Here is a 24,191-nt window from a genome sequence, read left to right as displayed (position 1 = left end):
ATCCCAAAATGCTGTCTAACCAGTTGGTAATATCTTGAACTTTAGGCTGCAGACTATGATACTACTTCAGTCCAGTTAATATAGCTGTGAATGTCTTTCAGAAACTATTTCAAAATTTTGCTGTGAAATAATTATAACATCCAACTCCTTTTACATGTTGTGTTGATTGAAATGAAAATGAATTAACCACTGCTCTAAATACTTCCTTCACTTTTCATGTGCTCTTAAAAAAATCAAATATCCCAAAGTCTGTTAACTAGAAATTACGAAAGAAAACAACAGTTTCAGTTTAATCACCATATACTTTTCAATCACTTTTTGTTTCAGCCCAACAACCAGAAACTGTTCAGCCCTCCTTCCACATGACCACCAGAGCTGCCAGGTATAAAAGGAAAATACATGATATTCCAAATGCAATAAATTATTATTATTAAGAACAGAATGTAACATCTGACAAACAGCTGAAGTTCCATACAAAACAGACATGAGAAGTGACCTTGTTTTTATTATAGAAAGCCTCGTAGATCTCTGGAGAAGACAAACACTTTACGCTTTGACAGTAGAAACAAATTTATACACACAATCTAATGTTCACTTTTGTTCAGCTACCAAAGGGTGGGTTTTCTGTTTTCTTTCATTCAGTAATCATACAACTGTTCATCTCTGAATGTCTGGGCCCAGAGGTTTGGAATATACTGCACAGATACCATCTCCCCTACTGCAAGTGATTTTCACATCCATGTCAGAGTCCAGCCCATTTGCACATTATATTCAGGTCAGGATTTTCACAAAACCACACAGATATCACCATAGTCCACTTTCTGTAATTCTGTACAGAGTCCAGGCTACAGTTTTGGAATCTGCTACTAAAAAAAATATCATGATGGCAGATAGTTGACTTCAGTGTTCAGTGTGCTGTGCTTCCTTTGTTGGCCGTGGCTGCAGACTCATGGCCGGATACTGTCCCACCAGTACAGGGTTCGTCTGGACCGAGGAGGCTGAGGGAGGAAACTATGAGCACAAGGCAAAACTTAGGAACCAACTCGGAAACACACACACAACAACTTCACAGAGTGCGCTGCAAACTCATAAAACACAAGCACCAACCTGAGCAGGTGTACATGGCATGATGCTCGCTGAATATCCTCCCAGAATTTACTTGTAATTTAACTGAAGTAAAATAAAAGGTCCAGTGTTTTATTCCCTTTGGTACAAAATACTCATATTTCCACTTCAATCTGAAATCTTTTCTACGATAAATACAAGGATAAATGCTTATCCCAAAACAATAAACTGGTCAAGCAGAAACCTTTATGTACTTTACACTGCAAAAACTCAAAATCTTACCAAGATTATTTGTCTTATTTCAAGTCAAAAATGTCTTATTTCTAGTTAAAATATCTCATTACACTTAAAATAAGACATGATCACCTCAGAAGTAAATTGTTTTTAGACAATTGTCTCTTGTTTCAAGTGAAAATTTGCTTGAAACAAGTGAAAATTTGCTTGTTTCATTGGCAAAATTTGTTTCTTGTTTCTAGCTAATTTTCACTTATTTCAAGTGAATTTTCACTTTTTCCACTGGCAATTTTTGCCAATGAAACAAGCAAATTTTCACTTGTTTCAAGTGAATTTTCACTTGAAACAAGTGAAAATTGTCTAAAAACAATTTACTTCTGAGGTGATCGTGTCTTATTTTAAGTGTAATGAGATATTTTGACTAGAAATAAGACATTTTTGACTTGAAATAAGACAAATAATCTTGGTAAGATTTTGAGTTTTTGCAGTGTAATTAACAAATCTTTCCTTGTGTATTGATAGATAGATAGATAGGTATACTTTATTGATCCCAGACTGGGAAATTCACATTGGGTGGCATATGCATATTATGCATATTATGGTAACTAAAAAAAACTCTGGATAAATTAACAGAAAGGCTTGTTGTTAATGTGTTTGATCAAGTCAATCAGCTCAATAAATCTAAAGACTATTAGTAGCAGCATCAGAGTAGAGCCGTATGTTTAATGCTTCTAATCAGCATCAGCAAGGAATGAGGTATGGCATAACTAACTAATTTTTCATGTTCCACAGATAGCAGGAAACATACCCCCCCCCCCTCACCCCATTTTCCCCATTTTTATACCTCTTTCCCTCATTCCGATCTGTCTTAAAGAGCAACTAAATCCAAAACCCAAATCTTTCTGAAGCCTGACCTCAAATCAGGGAAAGCAGGGAGTCAGTTCTTTGGTGCCAGGTGAAGTCACCACCTACAGAGTACGACAGGTGGATTTAGACTTAAAGATTTTAAAGCCTTGTCAGAGACGTTCATGACTTTATCATTCTGCAAGGTCACAGAGTCAAATTATGTGTTTTTCAACGTGCTTGTGTTTCCTCATTTTGCAGCACATTTCCATAAAACTGCCCACTATCAAGTTGGTGGTTGTGTGTTTTTTACATTCTGGAAGCTGGTGCATGTTTTGCTTTGCCTTGTGCTCAGTTTACAGCACAGGGGGCTCTATTGGCCACTGCAGGTAGGAGAAGTATCCTGATATTTCTTCCCACTGAGGGTTTCAGTGGACAGAGGCCGCTGACTTTCTTAGGCTTGTTACCATTCTGTCCTTCAGCTGTCAGTAGTCTGAAAACCTGCAAGCCAACGATGGTGGTCAAATGATCCAATAATTAAAACCTCCTCAGAAGATTGAAATTCTGTTCAAATTAAACTGCAAAATAAGGAGAGTCTCAGAAAGGGAGAGCCAGGGTAGCCTTTAACATTCTGCTTTACCAGCCCACTGACCTGAGTCCAGCTCCTCACCAGTGTACCAGTACACCGGTAACCTGCCAGGCTTTTAAACTGGAGCAGAACATGATGATGTGAAGACAGGGCACCTCAGTACAGTCCAGCTTTACCTACCAGGAGTTAGTGTGTTGGCTTACTGTGTGTTAAAATTCTGCAACAGGTCGTGTGTCCAAAAGATTTCTGCCCTCCTTGTCTCAAGAATTTGGCTTCAAAATTGTCTTGCAACCACTATCAAGAGTTTTTCTGTGTTCAAGCTTCAACCATGTTCTTGGACATCCCAAGCTGTTTCTCAGGGAGGTGAGCAAGGATTTGTCACAGGCTGATGACCCATCACTGCAGGCTGGAGCCGTGGTACTGACATCACCGTAAGTGGAGTCACACTGCTGTAGGCGTGGCGGGCCGTCAGACATTAGGTTACTGTAGGCGTGGCCAGTACTGTGACATGTCTGCTTCACTTCCTGGAACTTGGACTGGAACTGAAACTCCAGGGGAAATCAGACCTGACACAGGTAACACAAAGACACCATTAGAATACATTTACAAAAAAGCCATGACACAACAGAAAAACAGGTTTACAGTACTGGAGAGAACAGGCAGGGCAGCTTTACTGATCATGCAGGGACGTTTTCATCAAACACAGCAAATGTGCTCATGGGATCTGCCCCATAGAAAATGTGTGGGCTGGAGCAGATGGCACTGAAAGTCCACTAATCACAAAGCCTCCTGAAAACACTGCAGGTTCTGATGCAGCGCCCTGCAGCTCTGAGCAAACAGAAACAGGTAAAGGTGCGTATCACTGCACTCATTCACTCGTCCAGCAGGGACTTGGACACTGAATGATTTTTTGATTTTTTGATATTTGCTGTTGTTGAAATATACCTGAAATGAAAAGGTCATGGGCTGATTGTCAAATTTTTACAAAGTTTCTTGGAAAGTGTCCTTAGGCCATGAGAGGAAACAATCTTAGAATATAAACAGCTCTGCACAGCGTTCAGGTGAAAATCAGCTGTGGAAGGTAATTAACTCCTTACCTGCTGATGTTGTTGCCGAGGAGCTCATTGACTGGCTGTTGACGTGTGGCTGCATGTGTGGGGGGGTGTATGTCTCATAACTTCTCCCGTTTACTGTTGGGCTGGTGGGCAGCATGCAAGAGTAAGAGGTCTGACCTGATGCCTGAAAATATGAATTAATATCACCCATTAATTCACTGTAATTTAATACCCTGATGACCCATGAGGTGCCTGTAAAATCCAGCTCCTGAAGGAAAGCAGGAGCAGATTATTGCTGGTGTGAATATCGCAGATGGTACAATCGATTAGATGCTGGCACAAAACATATCATTGTTGGACATGTATCTGTCACAGCGGGAGATTATCTGGAGTCTGTTGAATAATTTTTTAATATTAGTTTACATCTACAGTGAGTGCAGGTGTCCCAGCTGGGGAGCATGCAGATCATACAGGGTGACCACCCCTAGTTTACACAGCAGTAACAGTGTGTGTAGTTTAAGCCCCTGGCTGAGCTCTTTGTTTCTTCTCCTGTATAAAATAACATGAAACCACATGTAAACATCATGTGAAATAATATATAATCACCATCATAATGTAATATGTCATGTATAATGGCAACAATCCTGTATCATCCTGAGGATCTTACTCGCATGGGCAGGCTCGCTGCCATGCTGAAGCTGGGCACGGGCGGCAGGCCGTAGCTGCTGGACAGAACCGAGTCCGACCGGCCCAACATCGATCCTGAGGAGAAGGAAACTGGACAGAAAGGAAGGGATAAAACAAGAGAAGAAAGAAGAGAATGTTACCTGTATATATACAAGTGGATTAATTTCTTTGTCATGATTTTAAAGACAGTTTTTAAAACTTTTTTTCAAATCTGAAATGTTAATGGCATTTTTTCTAAAGGTTTATCAGAAAATCCTAAAAAAGAGCATTGTAGGGGCGAACATGCTGAGCATGTCCAGATACTGTTCATGTCTGTAAGAGCATGGCAGGGCTGAGCCTTAGACCTTGCAGGCTGATTACAGCGCCCCCCATAGGCCAATCGTCACCATCCCAGCAGAGACTGACCAGGACGGCCTCATGTGCCAAACTAGAAGAAAAAAATGTTGCCAATGTAAACAATTGCTAACATAGTGGTATGGTAATATTAATATGAATCAAAAGAAAATAATTTCTTATTAACATAACTACTACAGGAGTAATTATATCTCTTACAGAGGCAGGAAATTTCATGGAGCTTTCTGTCTCCATTCCCAAGCTGTGTTCCCTTGAGGCAGAATTGGATGCTAATGCGCACTTCCTTTCTGTTCAACTTTTATAGAAGCCATGAACTAGTGGTTTTTGAGAAATGCTCACTCACTTTATATTGTATTTAGTCTTTCTGCTCACACACTTGAATACTTTAATTCCCTGACCTGCCTGAACCTTTAACCTGAACCCTTAAGAAGAGAGCTCTTATTGTTGAAGGAGCATGCTGATGAAAGGAGGTTCAGAGACAGGTCTGTAGTCTTTGACATTAAGTGGATTGAGGTTTGGTGTCTTCAGACTGGATCATGGTGTCTTTACACAGAACAGTGAATTATTTCTGCTGCATAAAATGTGTGGGCTGACTGTAATCAAAAACCTGTCAGAAAGAATCTCTGAGACGCAAGATGAGGATTACACTGTGCACTGTGTTAAAATCATTGTTTACTGTTTCATTAAATTCTATAAAAAGCAGTCACATGTGTACTTGTGGTCTCTTCCCTACCTGTGGTAGCGGGCTGAGGCAGAGGCTGGTAAACACTGGTGCTGAAGCTGCTGCTGATGGGGATGTGGCTGGACGAGCTGGAAGCTTGACGTCGCTGATTTCTCAGCTTCTCTTCTCTCCTCCACTTTGCTCGTCTGTTGGAAAACCAAACCTGCACACACAAAAATTTCAGCCTAAAACATGAGCACTGCTGAAAAACAGGATTGTCATTTAGACAGATTTACAATGACCACATTCACATGGACAGCAATATTTTGATATGAACCCAAGGCAGACAATAAATAACTAAAGTCCATGTAAACATGTAAACAGCTTTTTTGTTAACCCAGATAAGGTCAGAGTCGGACAAAGCGACACTGTGTTTAAGATGTGGAGCATTCCAGCGTTAGTCGGCTTGTTGCAGAGTATTTTAGTTTGTGTGCGTCTTAATCAAACATGACATCCTGCTGGAGGTTTTGCAGCAGATTGCAACACACACACACACACACACACACACACACACACGCTCTTTTAGTGACTTTCATGGTGAATCTGGGAACTCGCGCCTCGACAACAAAAGGAATTAATCCAAACCATTTCTGGGTGAGGCGGGAAACAGTGCACGCTAAATATTTTCTGGGAATAGGAACATATCTTGCCCAGTGATGGACAGGCAACCCGTTCGGAGCCCCCCCCCCCCCCAATCCTAATAAGGATAAGTGGTTTGAAAATGAATGAATGCTCGGTAAAGCCAGGCTAAAGCCGGCGATGCTCTAAAGCATGGAAAAAGGAGTATGACTGAGATAGTTGTATAAGACAACCAAGTAAACAGGTTAATCAGACTGTTGTCTTATTTAGAATAAGGCCAATAATCAGATTATTTAGTACATGTAAACGCAGTCATTGTGACTCTGGTGCAGCTTTGTTGTTTTAGGGTGTAACTCCATTTTTCTCTTGGTGGACTCATCAAATGCGATGCATCTGGAGATCACCTGTAGCACACGACAGCACAGCGACAGAGGAGAGTAACAGGAGAGAGAAGTGATCTTTTAAATATTTTAAATAAGTTAATTCCTGTCCCTATTTTTAAACAGTTTTAATTTGTTTTAGGCTGATCATACATAAGATGCAAACCAAAAAGGCAAGATGGAATACATTATTCTATTACAAGCAAAGTGACTTGAGCAAGGACTGTTTTTGAAAGAAAGAAAAAAAGCCCGGGTGACCTGTGATGGGACACGGGACACAGGTGTGATCTGCCTTCTGTGGAATCTGATCAATGTGCCGGGCCGTCCTCTCTCATGTGCAGGTACAGATGTGTGTATGTTTGGATATCAGGCAGTTTAACATGTCCTCCCCTGTGCAGGCGTACCAAACCATTCTTCTTTACGCTTTATGTTGATTAGCTCAGAAATCACAGCCAAGAATCACAGCGAGCAGCCCTCGGGCGTGACGGTTTGGCTTTGCCACAGCCGGGCAAAGCACAGAGAAGTTGATCATACCGAGCAACAGACATCCTCCTCCTCCCCACCACACCGACTGACTGACTGACTGACTGACTGCTAGCTCCTCAGCTTCAGGCCGCACTTTAGCTCTATTTATTCATTTGAAGCAATCCAATAAAACATTGTGATTTTTAAACGTATGGCCTGTTGTCTTTTGCCCATTCCATTCAACTGAACTGGGGTGTTACATACACACACACACACACACACACAGGTAAACCTGTAAATATAGTCCATGAAAAAATAGAAATGACCTGTATTCGTGCCTCAGGAAGGTCTATTTTGGCAGCAAGGCGTTCTCGGGCAAACACATCTGGATAGTGAGTCCTTTCAAATTCTGAAACCGAAGGAAAAAAAAAAATCCATCATAATGTTTTTTTAAATATGCTCTAATTGATATATTGATATATATTACCATTTAGAGTCTTTTCATATGTAAAGCTTCTGTAGGTCACTTTTTTCTTCATAGTTTTGATAAACCACCATTATAGACAGACATTTTGCATCTGAAAAGAATGCAATCAACCACAAGTTGGTCCAACATAAATATTATGTTTAAGTTGCACTGGTCATAGCTACTTTTTGGTGAAATGGCTGAGTTGACTCCTTTCAAACATCCAAAAACAACAGAATAAATAATTGAAGACAGAATAAATATGATGAGAAATGTTGTTGAACACACTCCCACACAAGACCTACATGGCTGCAGAGTAGACATGCATGGCAGTGAATGACAGTGGACTTGTGTATGCATAGCACCGTGTCTGTATATCTGCATGCATTCATTATCTCTCTCATTACTTGTTCAGTTTTTGCATGCACAGTATTTACCAACATGTCATTTCAGCCACTGATTTACAGTATTTTTGTACACTTATACATTCACTTCTTTCTATCTACTTACACATCTTCACACACCACTGATTATGTGAAGTATTTCTGTACATTTGCATATATGTGTTTCTGTTCATTTTTTGTTCCATTTCTGTTAAAAGAGTACGTGCAATACGCTGATTATGTGCAATACTTCTGTATATCTGCATCTGTCACACTGAACCTTTACTGCGCTTTTGCTACTGATGTCTTTAGTTGTTGTAATTTTATCTCTTTTTTCTTCTTCTAAAAATAAGCATGTGTGAAGTTTTAAAGATAAATGCCTCGTTTTAATGTTGACAACTGTAGTTTAATTTTGCCAGAACAGTGACAATAAAGTTCTTGAATCAATACTCAAAATACTTTACACATGAGTTTTGGAGTCTCATACATAAATGTGCAGCAAATATTCAGACAAATCATACAGACTATGAATACAATTCATAATCTGCTGACTTTGCATACACAACATAATGAATGACATGGGTGAATAATTGACACCCTTTTGCACTGTTGAGCTATTTGTTGTTTTATATAATTGCTGCTCCTTTCCTCCCTTGCTTGAATGTTTCAGGAGTCAGTGTGCCCCTGTGTACAACATAATAGTCATTTTAAATTGATGGAAACTGATTTGAATTAGGGAATGCTTGGCATGTATTTCATCTGGAACCTCAGAGGTAGACATACCTGTTGGTTTAAAGAACAAGATAAACAACCGAACACTGACCTGCCCTTACTGTAATTTATTTTATAGTTTGCCTATTCTAATTTCATTTGTATGCAACGTTCTAATAAGCATAATTACCTTTCTCCAGTGCCTCTATCTGGTCCTGTGTGAAAGACGTTCTGTTCCTCTGGAGTTTCCTCTTCAGCTGAAGCCTCATCTGAGTTTCTTCAGAGTCTTCACCATTAGAGGTCACAGAGATGGTGTTCTCTCCTCCTGCCACTGGAGGACATTCTGCTGAAGGAAGGAAGGACGGAGGGAAGGAAGGAAGGAAGGAAGGAAGGAAGGAAGGACGGACAGAAAGGGAAAGACGTGTGAAAAACATGAACTACATTATACACGCTGAGAGTAAATCTGGAAGGGATGAATGCCAGATAGACAGACAAAATCTCTCCTTTAACTTGTTATCAGCTGCAAAATTCAATATGGAACAAGAAAATCAGAAGCACTCTGCACAAGTCGCTTGATCTGGGAGACGTGAATATTGGATGGACCCTCCTGAAGGTGCAGGGCAGGTTCAACCAGACAGCAGCGAAGTTCTTCACCTGCAGTGGTAGACTGTGGGTGGAACTGGCTCAGTCGAGGACCCGTGACAGTCCGACTGGTGCTTATAGCAGGCAGAGGAATGGGGCAGCAGGACACAGGCCCTACAAGTCCAGTAGCAGTTCTGGACAAAGGCCTTGGCCAAAAATACTTTGAGCTCCTCTTCCTGGGCAGAAAGGAGGAGTTGTGTGTGTACTTCAACCAAAGCTAAGTGTGCCTCCAAGAGGTTGGCTGTTGTGCAGACATACTGACTGATAGTGATGAATCCAAGAAACTGTCCTTGTGGCTGGTAGCTCTGTGGCCACTCCTGTACAGTCCATCCGAATGCTGCCAGACAGAGGATGGGACTGGACAACCCTGCCTTTGAACACCTCATTTAGTAATGCTTGAATTCACGAGGAATAACCAAGTACTCATAGTTGGTCCATTGGATCAGATCCTGACCTGATGCTCACAAGCTTTGGTTAGTGACTGAATGATACTGATGATGATACAAGAAGCTCAAAGGAGCTTCCCTCACATGATGGCTGGGGAGAAGCTCAGAGTGGTAATTAATAAATTTATTATTGACATGTTTCAAAATTGTTGTGGTACAAATAGCCTTTAAACCTCATAACAAATTCGTAGGCCTGGCAGTAAAATCACAGTTGTCTGCAAATATTTTGACACAAAACCACAGGCACAGAGAGGAGAGGTGTTCAGAAAAGCAGAGTACAACCAATGAGCACAAGTTTTATTCTTAAAACCATGACAGGAGAGTTTAATAGACACGCTTCAGATATGGTTAAGGCAAACAGTGGAGATGTGGGACCTTTAACCCAACCGTATTCTCTTCTTTTCATACTAAAATCCAAAGTCAGAAAAGAACATTGCATGTAAGGTAATAGCTTCAATAGTCCCTACACCTTGTTGTTGTCAGCCATGTGCTTTGTGTTTGTCTGGCTGCCTTCACTAAGCAAGGTGAAGGGGTATGACCCGGCTGATTTCGGCATTTAAATGGCGTTTTACTATGCCAACCGGGCGCACTGCCAGTACGTTTGGTGTGCAAATACAGAGCAGCCACACACATGCACACTCACGCATGCATGCACATAGACAGAGGATCAAGACAAATACAGGACACACACACACACACACACACACACACACACACACACACACACACACACACACAGAGAGAGAGAAAGAGAAACTAGAAGACCAGAGGACAACTTGGGCTAAAGCAGTTTGGCTTCTCTCCTGGACACTCACACACTGTTGGTCACAGATTTTCATTCTCAAAGTGAAGCAGTAAGGCAGACTGGATCCTTGAGACTGTAAAATATTTGATATTTCTCTATTTCTCTGCGTTGTTTATTCTTGGTCAGCGGTAACACAGTACAACTGATCACAAAAGGCGCACAAAAGTCAAAGTGTACATATCTATGTAGGTGAACCGTTTACAAATTTTCATAGTCAAAAGAATATTTAGATTGTGGCTTAAATTGAAGTTAGACCTCAAGAAAACATTTATTTATTTTAAGTCCAATTTGATCAATTCTGGGAACAGAAATAAGTAGATTATTTCAGTCCAACTCATTCTCACAGTCGGAACAACTCTAGTTCTAAATATTCAGTTTTGAAGATATCTGGAATGGGAAAAAATGCACATCAAGGGGTTTGAGACAGGTGAGAGATGGGCAGGTGAGACATTATACTGGGGAAGAAACTAATGCAGGACTGATCTCTCAGGTTAGTCCTGTGGTGTCGATGCAGATGCACATGGCCTCTGGTGATTCCCTCATGCATGTGCCAGAAGTCACTCACCGCTGTCAGCACACGGCAGCTTAGTGCTGATCTATGTAATATGTGAGCAGACAGGAGGTCGACTCCAGCTCCCTGCAGACTGCAGGCTATTTGTGGTGCTAGCCTAATTATTCATTATCCCCAGCAGACAGACACTGGAAAACAGAATGAAGCTTTTGCTCAGTGTCACAGTCAGTCAGGCAGAAGCAGACACAGATGAGACAACACCCAGCCTCCCACCCACCGACACACACACACACACACACACACACATAAACACACAAACACAATATAGGGAAGCAGCAGCAGTAGCAGTAATAATAGCGAGGGCTGACAATATTTCATTGGTTCAAGCACCAATTATTTTATTGGATTTTGTTACAAACATCCAAATATGTCTCTCCTGTCTATCCTTTTGTATGAAATTTTAATAAGTGAATGACGTTATTTAAATGTTTAACTGTGACATACTTGTACTTGGCTGAATGTTTTTTTTCTGTGCTTTTTCAGTCAAAATGATTTCCAAGATAAACATATGCAACTGATCAAATTAAATTTTGGAAACTGTGAAACTGAAATTGACAGAGTTGAAGTTTGAATGACTCATATTTTCACCCGTAACAAAACACTGATGTAGACAGGAACTCATCCTGCATTTGGACACTGGTCCCCAGTGTAGTACCATGGTACAGCAGCAGGCTAGTAGTTTTAGTAGTAGCAGTACTAGTTAGCCTCGTACCGGCCTGATTAGTGTAGTCCGGGGTATTGCTGCAGTAGTTGTAGTATTTACTTTCTTATTCCTAGCAGAGCTGCTGTAAAGTAACAGTAATAGCAGTGGTAGTTAAGTCTCTAAAGGAGCCTTTTCACTGCACATGACTACACATACGACAGCAGAAATGCATTCACCAACCGCATCTCTACTAAATAATAATAATGATATATTTTTAGTAAAATGAGTACATCATCAGGTTTCATATCACGAGAATAACTACATACTTTAGTAAAATAATTTTCCACACTTTGCTTACTTATTGCATTCATTCACCTCTGACCTCTTGCTAAAAAAATACATCCTCGTCAGGTGTCGGGGTAAATTTGGTCATTTGGGTTCGGATTGTGGTCAGACAGGAAAATCTATGCCTCAGAAACCCCTGGAGCTGCGAGGAGCCGGCCACCGACCGGCTGTAGAAAAAAAAAACGGCCTCCGGTTTGGCTCAGTAGCGGGTCTGATTAGTCGTTTCCTACTGGGAGTTAGGGTTAGTGCAGTGACAGGTCTGTGTCATCTCACAGCAGCAGTCGTAGTAGTTGAAAGTCTCCTGCCTTGTTAGACCTAGTTAGTATAAAAGTGGTAGTAGCAGTTGGTTTTAAAAGAGTTGATACAGCCGTACAGATAGTAGTGGTTAGTTTCTTACCAGAGCTTGTTAGTGTAGTACCAGGGTACCACCCCGAGCGTCCGCCCCAATTGCTTTGTCCATTGAGAATCCTGAGTTTGTCAAACATGCCTTCAGCCCCCACCGCCCCCATCTGCTGCTTGTCACTGGCCAGGTTCCTTAAGACTCGGTTTATCGACGATACCTGGTGATGCAATTATCAAACACAGCAACATATTCAGCATTTTGCTGCTTCAGCGTGAAGAGAGTGAAACCATTACATCAGACATCGAAGAGGAGAAGAAAAACTTTCTCTTGTAATATTTTTATTTTCAGTATTTTTTAAACCTTTGCTAACAATATTTGACAGCCTAAAGAGAAACAAATGAATAAAATGTGATTGTTTCTTTGAACAAGGAATAAGTAACATGATGTGAGCAAACAGCATTATGCTGCTGAACTGGAGCTGAACTTAACCAAAAACCAAACCAATCCATTAATGCCACTGTCAGCATGAATACATCCAACTTATAATGCCCATGAAGAAAAACATTGAAGACTTACAAAGATAAATACAATAAACCAGTAATTTGATATCTAACACATTAGTTTTATGTCACTGTCATGTCAGAGTCTCAGCATTTTAGTTTTACATTTACATGATGTAGCATCATTAAATTATCAGCCCGGTGTCACGGCAGCTCATGATACATCATGAAAGTGAAATCTTTACATTTGGACATGAAATTTCCATTTTTTCATGACAGTCAGCACAACTTTAAAGGAAACACATTTCAGTTGGTGGTGTATTTTGTGCCTGCACCACACATCGGGAGGTAGAATAAAACAGTCCACATTAGGAGGCTCCTGGTGGTGGCAGGGTGTGGGGTGGTGGTGGTTTTCATGGTGTCCAGATTTTGGATTTTTATGCCCAAACCTGACCTCTTCCTAACCTTAACCAGGTGTTTTTATGCCTAAATGTAACCTTTCCTCACCTGGATATATGCTTTGTTGGCTAGCCAGTGCCGGCTTTAGCTGTGTTGGCGCTCTAGACAAAATTACTCCCTTGCGCCCTTCCATACCGTGTGGACAGACACAAATTTGTAGATTAAATTTCATGACTTTCGTGACAAACTCCTGTGAGGTAGGATTAGACGGTACCATCCCAGTGTAGTACCAACTTACACTGGGAATGTTGTCGTTAGTGCAGACGCCCTCTGCCAGCAGCCGGTCTCTGATCTCCCAGGCGAAGATGGATGGACACTCTCTCTTGTATTGAGCGATCTTTCCCACCACCTCCGGTGTCGCCACCCTGGGTTTGCTCCCTCCGATGGCCCGGGGTCGGATGGAACCCGTTTCGTAATACCGGCCCAAGATCTTACTCACACATCCGTTAGAGACCTGGACAAAGACATCAAACACAAATCACACACGTTTATCATAGCTCTGTGGTTTACTGTGACTAACGTTCGGTGTTCGGTGTTTGCACTGTCAGCTGGTCTCCAATAAACAAAAGATAAAGATGTCGATAGAATGAGTAAGTTTATTCTCCATTAGGTTAGTTCTGTCCCATCTCTGGAAACGTCTAGTGGCCATCACCACTATGAGTCTCCAGTGGGTTACTTCTGAAAAAAATCAGACATTCAACTTTCTAGACCTTGCCCCCTGTTAGCTGGTGTCTGCAAATAAATATTCCAGTAAATCTAATAAATTTTTAAGACATTTAGACTTGGCGAGCCGTGTGGGATGTAAATGCCCAGCTGTAAACTCATGTTAACACGATCAGGAATCCACAATCTACCTTGTTTGAAACTGCATTTACTTTGGGCCGTACAGCAGAGAGCCCAGTGCCAGTGGCCTGAGGCTAGTGGTTTATAGTAACATTAAAACAATATCTTTTGGTGACTTTGTGACGGATTTATCTTTACAGTCATCACCACAGCAGCACAGCCGTAACACAGGACTCTGGACATCAATCATCAATACCTACAACAATAAATACAGGAAAGTTGGTCAACATGTACCTGTAGTATCCTGGAGATGTCACATGGTCGAGCTCCGCTATGAGCCAGTTCCACTATCTTCTGCCTGGTAGAGTCAGGTAGAGGTCTGCCATTCACAAACACACCTCCCAGCTGGTTTACTCCACTGTGACCTATACACACACACACACACACACACACACACGTACACACACACACACACACACACACACACACACACACACACACATGTACACACACACACACACACACACACACATGCACCAGCAAAGAAAAACGGTTTCATTAGATTATTATTTTGCTTTGCTTCAGTGTAAACATTATAGAGATGGAACAACTCAACAAAACTAAAACAAAAATGTCACACAATAATCAGAAAACAGAAGATGAAATGAGCAGCAAGAGACACGGCAGTTTGAGGAAGGTGAGGACACAGAGTGGAGCTGAGAGGAGCAGTGGTTGGAAGGAGGTGAAACAAAACCCCATTAGTGCCTAACATTTTTGAGCTGTGAGCACTAAAATTCTTCTCTTCTGTCATTACCTTACAACCTTAGTATCTGTCTTACAAATCCATTATATTTATGTCATTTTCTTGTCATGTTCAGACAATTTCAATCTACTGCAAAGCATCTGTCACCTGGTGCACAGATACACAATCTGAGTCTGACAGCCCCTTCACTGTCAACCGATGTCACCGTCTGACAAAACCATGTCCTCTTCCTGCTCGAAAACATGACATGATCTTTATCCAGCTTAACACTGTGTTTGCTATTTGATGGACATTTTTATCAAAGGCACCTTATAGCTCCATGACTGCTTACATTTTAGTGAGGTTAGATGCACAAACAATGGAAACCCCAACGGAGGTAGTTTTAGTCCCTTCATCTGACTATATAGCCTGAGGTAAGACAGCATGGTTCAGCACAGAGTGAACACTACTGTGGGGTGAACATGAATTTAACAATCCAAAGCTTCAGCAGAGAGCATGGCTATGTCTCTGTGCTCCAGAAAATGCAGTCCAATGGGCCAGTATTTTATGGAGAAAGGCCTGTAGGTTCAATGCTACGGTTTCAATGCAGCTGTTAACACATAAAAAAATAAAAACTTACAAAAAATGAAAAACATCCTGATAAAAAAAGTCAAATATGATAAAGATGGTTGAAGTCTGTCTCCTGCAGAAAGTCACAAGAATCATCATGAAGAGTGAAGGAACAAGTGACAAGTGTGTTTGTTTATGTGTGTGTGTGTGTGTGTGTGTGTGTGTGAGAGAGAGAGAGAGGGAGAGAGAGAGAGAGAGAGAGAGTGAGAGACAGAGAGATATAGATTTTTGTTTTATAATCTGAGCCCAAACTAGTGCTGTCACAGCCTGAAGCCCAGCCTGAATCTGTCAGTGGCCCCGGGCCCCATCATATTTGGGTCAAACAGCTTGCCACCCTGACGGGGAGGTGTCATGGGGCCCAAGCCCAGACCGTTCATACAAATCTGGAACCGGTGCAATAGAGGAACCACTAGAGATGCTGCTGTAAGAATGCCCAGTAGTCCCAGAGACGCTCAGGACAAACTCCGTCCTTCCTGAATGGGCTGATAAACAACAGAGTGTTGCTGATGCAGCATGCAGAGGGATTGGCTGTCATCAGCTAAGAGTTGAGCACAACTCCACTGAACTTCTTCCTTTGAGGCACTGAGGAATTCTCCCTGAAGTTGACTGTAAGTTTTGTCCTTAGGGATATCAGAACCTCTGTCTCCTTCAATTCCTGCTCCCATGACTGGCAACATCCTGGCCAGTCATTGACAGAACCACTGCTGCCACCCTCCTTGTAAAGATACGGTGGGAAAAGTGGAAGTCAGAATGGGAGCAGCTTGAACTGGCAAACCTTCTCCTCGAAAGCAAAGCTCGGGTTTTATGGGTACAGGAAAATAGGCTTCCTTTAGAGTTGATCCTTGTGAACCAACCATTCTTTGACACAGCCTGAAGGACAGCTACTGTATGAAGTATGTGAAAAGGGAAGAGCTTCAAATACCTTTTCAGAGGTTTCAGATCCAGGATTGGGCGAGGGTTACCCCTTTTATTTAGGTTCAGGAAGTGCGAGTAGAATCCACCAAGCTATGAAGCTTGATCCAGCTGTTTTATGGGATATTTCTGCAGGAGAACTTGTGATTTAATGCTACAGTCTTCTCAGGGTTCAAGTCTGTTGTCATGCCTTGGTGGCAGAATTGAAGCCTGTACCGCTGGGACAGAATCATCCAAGAGTCCAGTGTAGATGTTTTCCAACAACTGAGGTGCAGCTTGGATAAGTGTCCTACTGCCGACTTTGAGTCTTTGTCTGCCCCCAAAACCTTAGGGGGTCTTGGAGGGATGATGCCCTGAGGCCCAGTTCCTTGTCTCCAGGAATGATTGCTGAACTGAGCTGGGATGAGCTGATGAATGACCTCATCAGGGGCAGGCCAAGGTCTTGGTTGGGGACCAGGGCAAGCTTGAAGTTGAGTACTATTCCCTACCAGTAAATATCTTTTGGTTGTGCGGGAGAATCTTAGTGTGGGTCAGCAAACTGCCTGTTAGCATGATTCACTTGGACACTGCACTCCAGGGTCTGGCCTGGCCAAACACCTGTCCTGGCACCACTGGCAGAGTCCTGAGAGCTCCCCTACATGAGTCTGCCAAGCTACCTGGGCATGAAAGCAAATTCTTGTAACAAAGCATTATTGAGACTAAGCTAAAGGATCAACACCTGGCACACACAACATCTGGGACAGAGCCAATATTATGGTTTATGTATTAAGTGAATTTCCGAAGCAACCCGTCCAAGCTGCTGTTTTATAAGGCCTTCTGATGTAATCACTTGTAATACAACACTGTGGCTGGGGACAGCTTGCATCCGCTTTGAAAGCCTCATATGAAAAAACTATCAGAAAGCCCACAGCAGCCTCCACATTTGACTGCAGATTGCTGCCAAGGCCCAGCAGTCAAGTAACTTCGGGTCTGACCAGCACCTTTGCAGTTTCCCAGTGCAAGGGGACAAGGGAGGAACCTTAAAGCAGACTTTGGAGTGGCTCACTTCAGAAATGTACTTTGCTAGAGGTAATTCCACAGGTGCTTCATCCTCTTCATCTCAAGCTTCCTCCAACTGCATTGATGAGAAACATTCAAGAGACTGAGCTTCACCAGGATACTCAAGGACAATGGTAGCTGGAGCAGCAGAAGGCTCAGCACTAGATGGCTGCAGGTTGAGGAGGAGACCCTTAATATCTGCAAATTCTAAAGACGTTATTAACCTGACTGGCAAAAGGGTCTTCCTTCTTTTGCTTCTTCTGAGGAGGGTCATAGCTAGCTCTTCCCCCATGTTGTGGGTGCATTCTGGGTGACGAAATTGCAGCTTGGTGGCAGGTGAGAATCAGGTACATGTTTCTCGAGATCTGCCAGTGTCCAGCCAGTGTTTGCCCAAACACCCAGGACCCAGACATGCCAGGCATTGTTCATGGCCATCCACAGGTTGAGGGGGATCGGGGCATGTAGCACATCTAGAAAACTTGATGTAAGGCTGTGCTTGGATGTTTTGCTAAAATGAAGCTCAACTAAGCAGCTGATAATCACTCTATTACTACTGTAAATGGGCAAACACCTGCAGCAATACACTTTGTCTTCATGCTGCTAAACTAACACATTTCTCTCTCCTTTTAGCAAACCGGGCTTTGTGTCCAAATGAAGGGACAGCAAACTGAAAGGTTGGAAGTCTTTAGACGGCAAAAAGCATAGCTCCAACTGTGACAGGTCACAAGTCTACCAGCGAAACCCACAGCTAACACCAGCTAGCATTACACCCAGATTATTGCTGACCCAGAAAATACGACCTGCAATTGACCTGAACACAAGAAAATGGAAAGAAGATGTTTCCTGGGTGCACCTGCCTTTTACACTGGGCCTACAGCCTACATCACCTGATCACAGATGACTTCACCGGCATAAACACTTGACCTTCTCAGGCACTCGATGGATCCAGTCCAGCTATGGAATAATAACAATAATAATCATAATCATAATCATAATACATTAGTAGTAGTAGTAATAGTAGTAGGACCTTAGTGTTTGCCATCATAAAGACTGACTGTTATCACTGTGTAGGTTCAGGCTCCATTATCTTCCTGCTGGTATCACAAATTTCAGAAGTGCGTCAATACAAGCAGTAAAAATAGCAGTACATTTATCAATATATGGCACACTAAATCTTAAACTAAAATTAAATATAAATGAAATTTATATTTAATTTTCAATTTTTCATATACTAATAAAGCTCAAATGATCACAATTCACTCTAATACAAACAAATGATGCTTTCAAAAAAGGGTAAAACAGGTAAAGAGTGGTTTCAAGCTGAAGCAATAAAAGTTTTGACTTCTTTTAATATGATTTGAGCGAGGCAGACCACCAGCTCTCACATGGATATATTAAATTATTATATATTATTATTATTATCATTATATATTAGATTATTAAATTATTACATTATTATGCTTTCTGATTTCATGAGGAACGTACACTCATGCAGTTTCTGTCCAGCAGTGACGGGCTGAAATGTAACTTCTGCTGTCCAAAATGCTGCAGGTCTGAGGTGTTTTATTTAGCAGCGGGATAAAGCCGTGTGCAGATTAAGCAGGGATTTAGATTGAATCAATTGTGTATTGTCTGTTAATGGCCCTGTGGGGAAAAGCATATTGCAGATTTATAAAAGTCTCAAGGGGGCAACCAACCGAAGCCACCAGCCAGCGCGTGCAGGCGGGTCATGATGATGTGATCACTGCAGGGCAAACAAACACCAGGATGGGAAAAGAAAAAAATACGTATTTTTTCAAAACAATGTATAAAAAAAATTTCTAATCTAACATCTAGATCTAATCACCCTAAAGGTTGATACACTCTTTTCTGGATATAAATGGATGATAAACTGAATTTATTTAAATTGACCCAACATGACAGCAGATTCTGCAAGGGAATAATGCCTTTTTTACAATAACCATAAATAATACAATAATAATTAATGGGAATTAAGTGGCCTGTTTCAAAGCCGGTGAAAAACCTTTCAAATGGGGTTAAATTTGCGTCCCTCTGTGTTGGATCATGGCTGGTGATTTTGCCGTATAAATGTTAATCACATTGCCTTTTCCCAGCGGTACGAGCCGCGGCTTCCCTCTGTTGACAAAGAATTAATAGACAGACATATGGAGTCAATTTGGCTCACTCCCTCTGTGACACACACACACACACACACACATGCATGCATGTGCGCATCCCCCACACCCCCACCCCTACCCCCCATTGCCACCACTGCCACCACCCCCACACACTCACACACACACACACACACACACACACACACACTCACTCACACACACACACACACACACACAAACACACACACTCACACACACACAGAGCAGAAAGGCCCGTGGGAGCAGCTCGCCAACCTTCAGTTGAAATCAGACAATTTGCACCAAGAACGACATGAATTCATTTTCAATTCACAAAGTTCAAGAAGTTTTTTTTTTTTCGACATCACTCAAACGTTTGTTCTTCATATTTTAGATCACAGCCTCGGGACCCCCAGGAGATACAGTCAGCATTAAAAACCCCTCAAGCTGCTTAACAACAGGCCCATCAAGAGCAAAATATAATATATGATGATTAATATTGTCAAATAGGACAGTCACATATTTAGACACAAAAATGACAATATTAAAATTTATATGTATGTATGTATGTGTGTGTGTGTGTGTGTGTGTGTGTGTCTATCTTAAGTATCTACACTGTGTAAAAACCTGAGTTCTCAGCAATCAACAAATTACAGAATATTAAAATAAAATCACCTAAAATCTGAAGAGATTTTGATTTGATTCAGATATACAGAGGGAACCACTTCATCAGGAGACAAACAAAATCTACTTTTTTAAAGACATTCAGATATTCTTTGAGCAAATGAGACCCTTTCAGTGACTAAATCACAGCCAAGTTCTTCACTTCCAAATTATGTCAATTAAAAATTTGACTTGGTAACTGTACAGATAAAACTACTGACTGACACTGATGTACATATGTACATATATATTTGTAGTTATCAATATTTGTGTGTATATGAATTTGTGTGTGAGTGTGTGTGTGTGTGTGTGTGTGTGTGTGTGTGTGTGTGTAGCCTAGAATTTAGGAGAATATTTAAAAAAGAATATTAAAAAAAATAGCACCTATATTTTTCTGGGTGTATAAAACTGTGTGTTTGCAGTGATGCTGTGTCGAACTCAGACTGCAGAGTTTTTAACGTCTCTGGCTGGTCTGCTGATGTGCTGGTGTGTGTGTGTGTGTGTGTGTTAGTGAAGGTATTAATGTAAAACTGTCCTGTATGAAACAAATGCATCTTCTTGTCATAATAACTGAGCTTCGTGTGTGTGTGTAACGTTTTGACTGTTTGACTGCTCCGTCCACGAGCCCCACTGTGGGCAGCAGGGACATTTTGGGCGACATCACTCGAAACAATGAGGGACGGGGTCACATGTCAAAGCCATCGGTCAGATGAGAGCGACACAAAGCGGGTGAGATGCTTTCATATGGCAGCACACAGCAGAAGCAGCGCAGCGTGGGACAGGGCAGAGGTGCAGCGAGAGGAAACAAGCAAGAGACAGAGAAAAAAGAGGTAGAGCACACACCTTCGTTACAGACGGCATAAACCTCTTGGCCCGCAGCAAGAAAGAAGAAATCATTTGTATTTCATTTTCATGCTCAAACAAAACCCAGGTGGTGACTGCCAGGACCAGAGAGGCTCCACCATGTCCACTCACATCCTGTTCATCTTAATTACTGGCAATATTTTTCGGTGCATGATGTGATAATGCATAATGGAAATGAAAGAAAAAGCTGCAGAATGAGTCAGATCAGAGACTGACAGTCATCCTCTCACCGGCCGGCAGAGAGGCTTTTTCACACAGCTCCCGTCTCTGTGCACTTCACATGTTTACTTCCTCATTTCTCATGTGTATAATAATCTCTGCACATATGTAGAAACCCATATTTAAGCGAGCAATCATTGCCTCTAGTTTGATCTGCAGCTGTGACTCAGAGGTCTTTATCTTTCTTATATTTTCACTGTGATCTCAGAAAAATCAGCAGATTGAAAAGATGCAGTGGAAGGATGAACATCAGATCTGTTCATTCCCCATCTGTTTTTTTTTTTTCTGGACTGTAAACAAACAAACAAACAAACAAACAATCAAACAGAAAAAGGTTCTCCCCTTTAAGTGGAGCCCCTCCAGCCCTGACTGGCTCCTCCCCGGCCGGCTCGGCGGGACAGAGCAGAGGCACAAAGCTCTGGCCGGCCTCCCAGACAGCCTCTGACAGACAAACGGCAAAACTAACTGTGGCTCTTTGTGGCTGAGAGACGCAGGCGCTTTGTGTCGCCTGACGTGAGCGGCCTGCTGCTCCACACCACATACAGCACCAACCACACCTCCGAGCCGCATCCTCACCTTGACTGTCCACGGCTGCCTTCAGCTGACTTCACTGACGGATTATGAATGGATGACTAACATTTAGTGAAATTTTATGATTTTTTTTTTTTTTTTATGAGGCACATTCAGTGCTCTGCTCTCAGTTTATTAAGTGTCTTACAAGTTGGTTTGGAGTAAATGTGAGCACCATCGAGCCTCTCTAGTCTACTGACACGAAAACTCCACCACCATCATATGAAGGGGACTAGGGCCTCATTAAAAGCAGCTCTGAGTTGAACTGCACAGTTATGAGGAGAAAACATCAAAATTGTGGGAATAGATCAAAGTTCTGATTTTAATCTCATAAAGTCAAAATTCTGAGGAAAAAGGCAGAATTCTGAGATTGAAGTCAGACTCCTGTATGTTGGCCAAAAGGAAATCCAAACTGCTCACATAAAGTGGAAGCATCTTATTAATATTTCATGGACCATTGGATTGTCCTTATTTTATAATAAGCAAATGAACTATTTAGCACAGTGCATCAAATATTTTAACTGCACGGGAGCCCTGTTAAATACATGAATTAAAAAGAAATTAAAGAAAAAAAGAAATTAAAAAGAAATTAAAAACAGTACATATATATTTATTCTCCAAATATATGTACAGAGTAGAGTTAGCTAAAAGTGGAGAGAGAGATAACATGATTAGTTATCATTAACAAATTTCTCCAAAGTGGCTAATTCTGTCTGTCCTGACTGTCAGGGTGTGTGTGTGTGGCTGAGTGTGTGTGTACAGGCAGCTCCCACCCTGACAGCCACACACACACACCCAGCCACACACACACACACACACACACACACTTGCAAAAATCCACTGTGGTTTCCTGTGTTTTTTGTTTTGTTTTGTTTTGTTTTGTTTTGTTTTTATGTCCTAACCACAGTTCTACCGTGGCACTTAATGGCAACTCTGATTACTGACCCTTATGGTACTATCATGGTTTTACTATGGCAATGGTTGATTACCAAAACCAATTGAAATTAGTGATATTACTAAAATATATCTTGAAAAGGTTTTTAGAATCTGTTACCACCAGTCATCTCTGTAATACTGAGTGACAAAATAAAGGGAAAAAAGGCAAAAACGTAGTTTGAATTGCATTAAATATTTTTACAAATCTCCATTTAGACATTTACTTTATTAAGCAAGAAGAAAAATTCTTAACATATCATAAGTAATTTTTTTTTTTTAATTAAATGACAAGAATGACTACCCAAACCATTTCTCTAATACTGATGGCCAAGTTAAAGCAAAAATTACATTAAAAATTGAAGAAAAGCATTAAGAGACAAAATGTTGTGGTTCATTAATAACCTGCAGCTGCAGTACGGCTGCTGCTGCTGCTGAGGATGAGGATGAGGATGAGGATGAAGATGAAGATGAAGGTGTGTTCATGTTCTTTTTCATGCACAAGCCGTTTTGAATGAACTGGAAGTTATGGGCTGTTTGAAACCAGAACCAGAAAAAGCATCCGACCCTCCAGTCGACCCAAATCTGCATCGCTCCCAGCTTTCCTGACACACCTCCAGCACATAAAGGGAGAAAACAGACTAAATTAAGAGTAAAAAAAAAAAAAAAAAAAAAAAAAAAGATGGTAATAATATTAGAGATGTAACTCACTGTTCTGCATCATGGAGGCCACCCCCGTCTCCCAGCTGGTCTGACAGCTGTAATCTGGTTCAGCAGAGAAATAACAGTTTATTGCGTCATTATAATGTACAAACACATTCAGCACAGTTACAGTATCAGCAGGTCAGCAACATTCTGTGTGTCAGAGCAAATTCCATATGCAGCTTTACAAACAAACAAACAAACAAACAAACAAACAAACAAAGAGAAAACAAATCCAGAGCCTCCGTCCTGTTTGACTCGTGAGCCACGTGCTAAAGAAATGTTGATTTTTTTTTTTTTTTTTTTTTTAAATCCTGTGCTATCAAACAGGCGATGAGAGGAGGCGCTGGGCTCCCAGAGAGCCGCTGGACTGTGGGCTCATAACTTTATGGACATTAGCATATATTAGCATATGAAGCAACCATTGGACGGCTGCCTGGCACTCGGCCACGCCGGCCAGACACTGTCTCGTCTTTTCAACTCAACTTTCTGCAGCTCATATTTTCAGCTCTGCTCTCTCCACTTCATGAATGCACAGGGAGAGGAACAGTTGGTTTTAAAGTTAAAGATAAGCTTGTACAGAGTCAAGGCAAAGGTTTTCTTTTTACTCCAGTTCAGTTTGTGCTTCATAAACAAAACTGAAACCTGGAGGCTTTGCTGATGTGGGTGTATGATTAGATCGAAGGCTTGCGGTTGTGAGTTTTTGGTGTAATA

The 24,191-nt window shown here is 41.5% G+C and overlaps 1 protein-coding gene across 5 annotated transcripts; it reads right to left on the bottom strand.

Annotated features, from left to right (window-relative positions):
• Positions 1–3,211: 3,211 nt before the first annotated feature.
• On the bottom strand, positions 3,212–23,523 carry LOC115360623 (paired box protein Pax-6). Of its 5 annotated transcripts, none has more exons than XM_030053625.1 (11): positions 23,487–23,499; positions 21,033–21,056; positions 14,364–14,494; positions 13,525–13,740; positions 12,382–12,544; positions 8,723–8,875; positions 7,299–7,381; positions 5,561–5,711; positions 4,454–4,563; positions 3,829–3,970; positions 3,212–3,297 (listed from the first exon to the last, which is right to left on the bottom strand). In XM_030053625.1, exons 1-11 carry the CDS (start codon positions 23,497–23,499, stop codon positions 3,212–3,214), a joined length of 1,272 nt encoding a protein of 423 aa, XP_029909485.1. The 5 variants fall into 5 exon arrangements, with proteins under 5 accessions (XP_029909485.1, XP_029909488.1, XP_029909489.1 ...); XM_030053628.1 differs by lacking the exon at positions 21,033–21,056 and adding an exon at positions 9,336–9,344 and having other exon boundaries at positions 8,723–8,878; XM_030053629.1 differs by lacking the exon at positions 21,033–21,056 and adding an exon at positions 9,336–9,344 and having other exon boundaries at positions 8,723–8,878; positions 13,726–13,740.
• Between the last annotated feature and the right edge of the window lie 668 nt (positions 23,524–24,191).

This window comes from Myripristis murdjan, chromosome 6, assembly GCF_902150065.1.
Source record: "Myripristis murdjan chromosome 6, fMyrMur1.1, whole genome shotgun sequence".
NCBI lineage: Eukaryota > Metazoa > Chordata > Actinopteri > Holocentriformes > Holocentridae > Myripristis > Myripristis murdjan.
This window is presented reverse-complemented; position numbering and strand designations above follow the sequence as displayed.

What these genes read in the sequence shown, in the direction of transcription:
- LOC115360623 (XM_030053625.1), bottom strand. An exon ending in GCCTCAGCCCGCTACCACAG is followed by an intron (nt 4,564 to 5,560) that starts GTAGGGAAGAGA and finishes CTTTCTGTCCAG; the next exon opens with TTTCCTTCTCCTCAGGATCG. An exon ending in CAGCGAGCCTGCCCATGCGA is followed by an intron (nt 3,971 to 4,453) that starts GTAAGATCCTCA and finishes TCATATTTTCAG; the next exon opens with GCATCAGGTCAGACCTCTTA.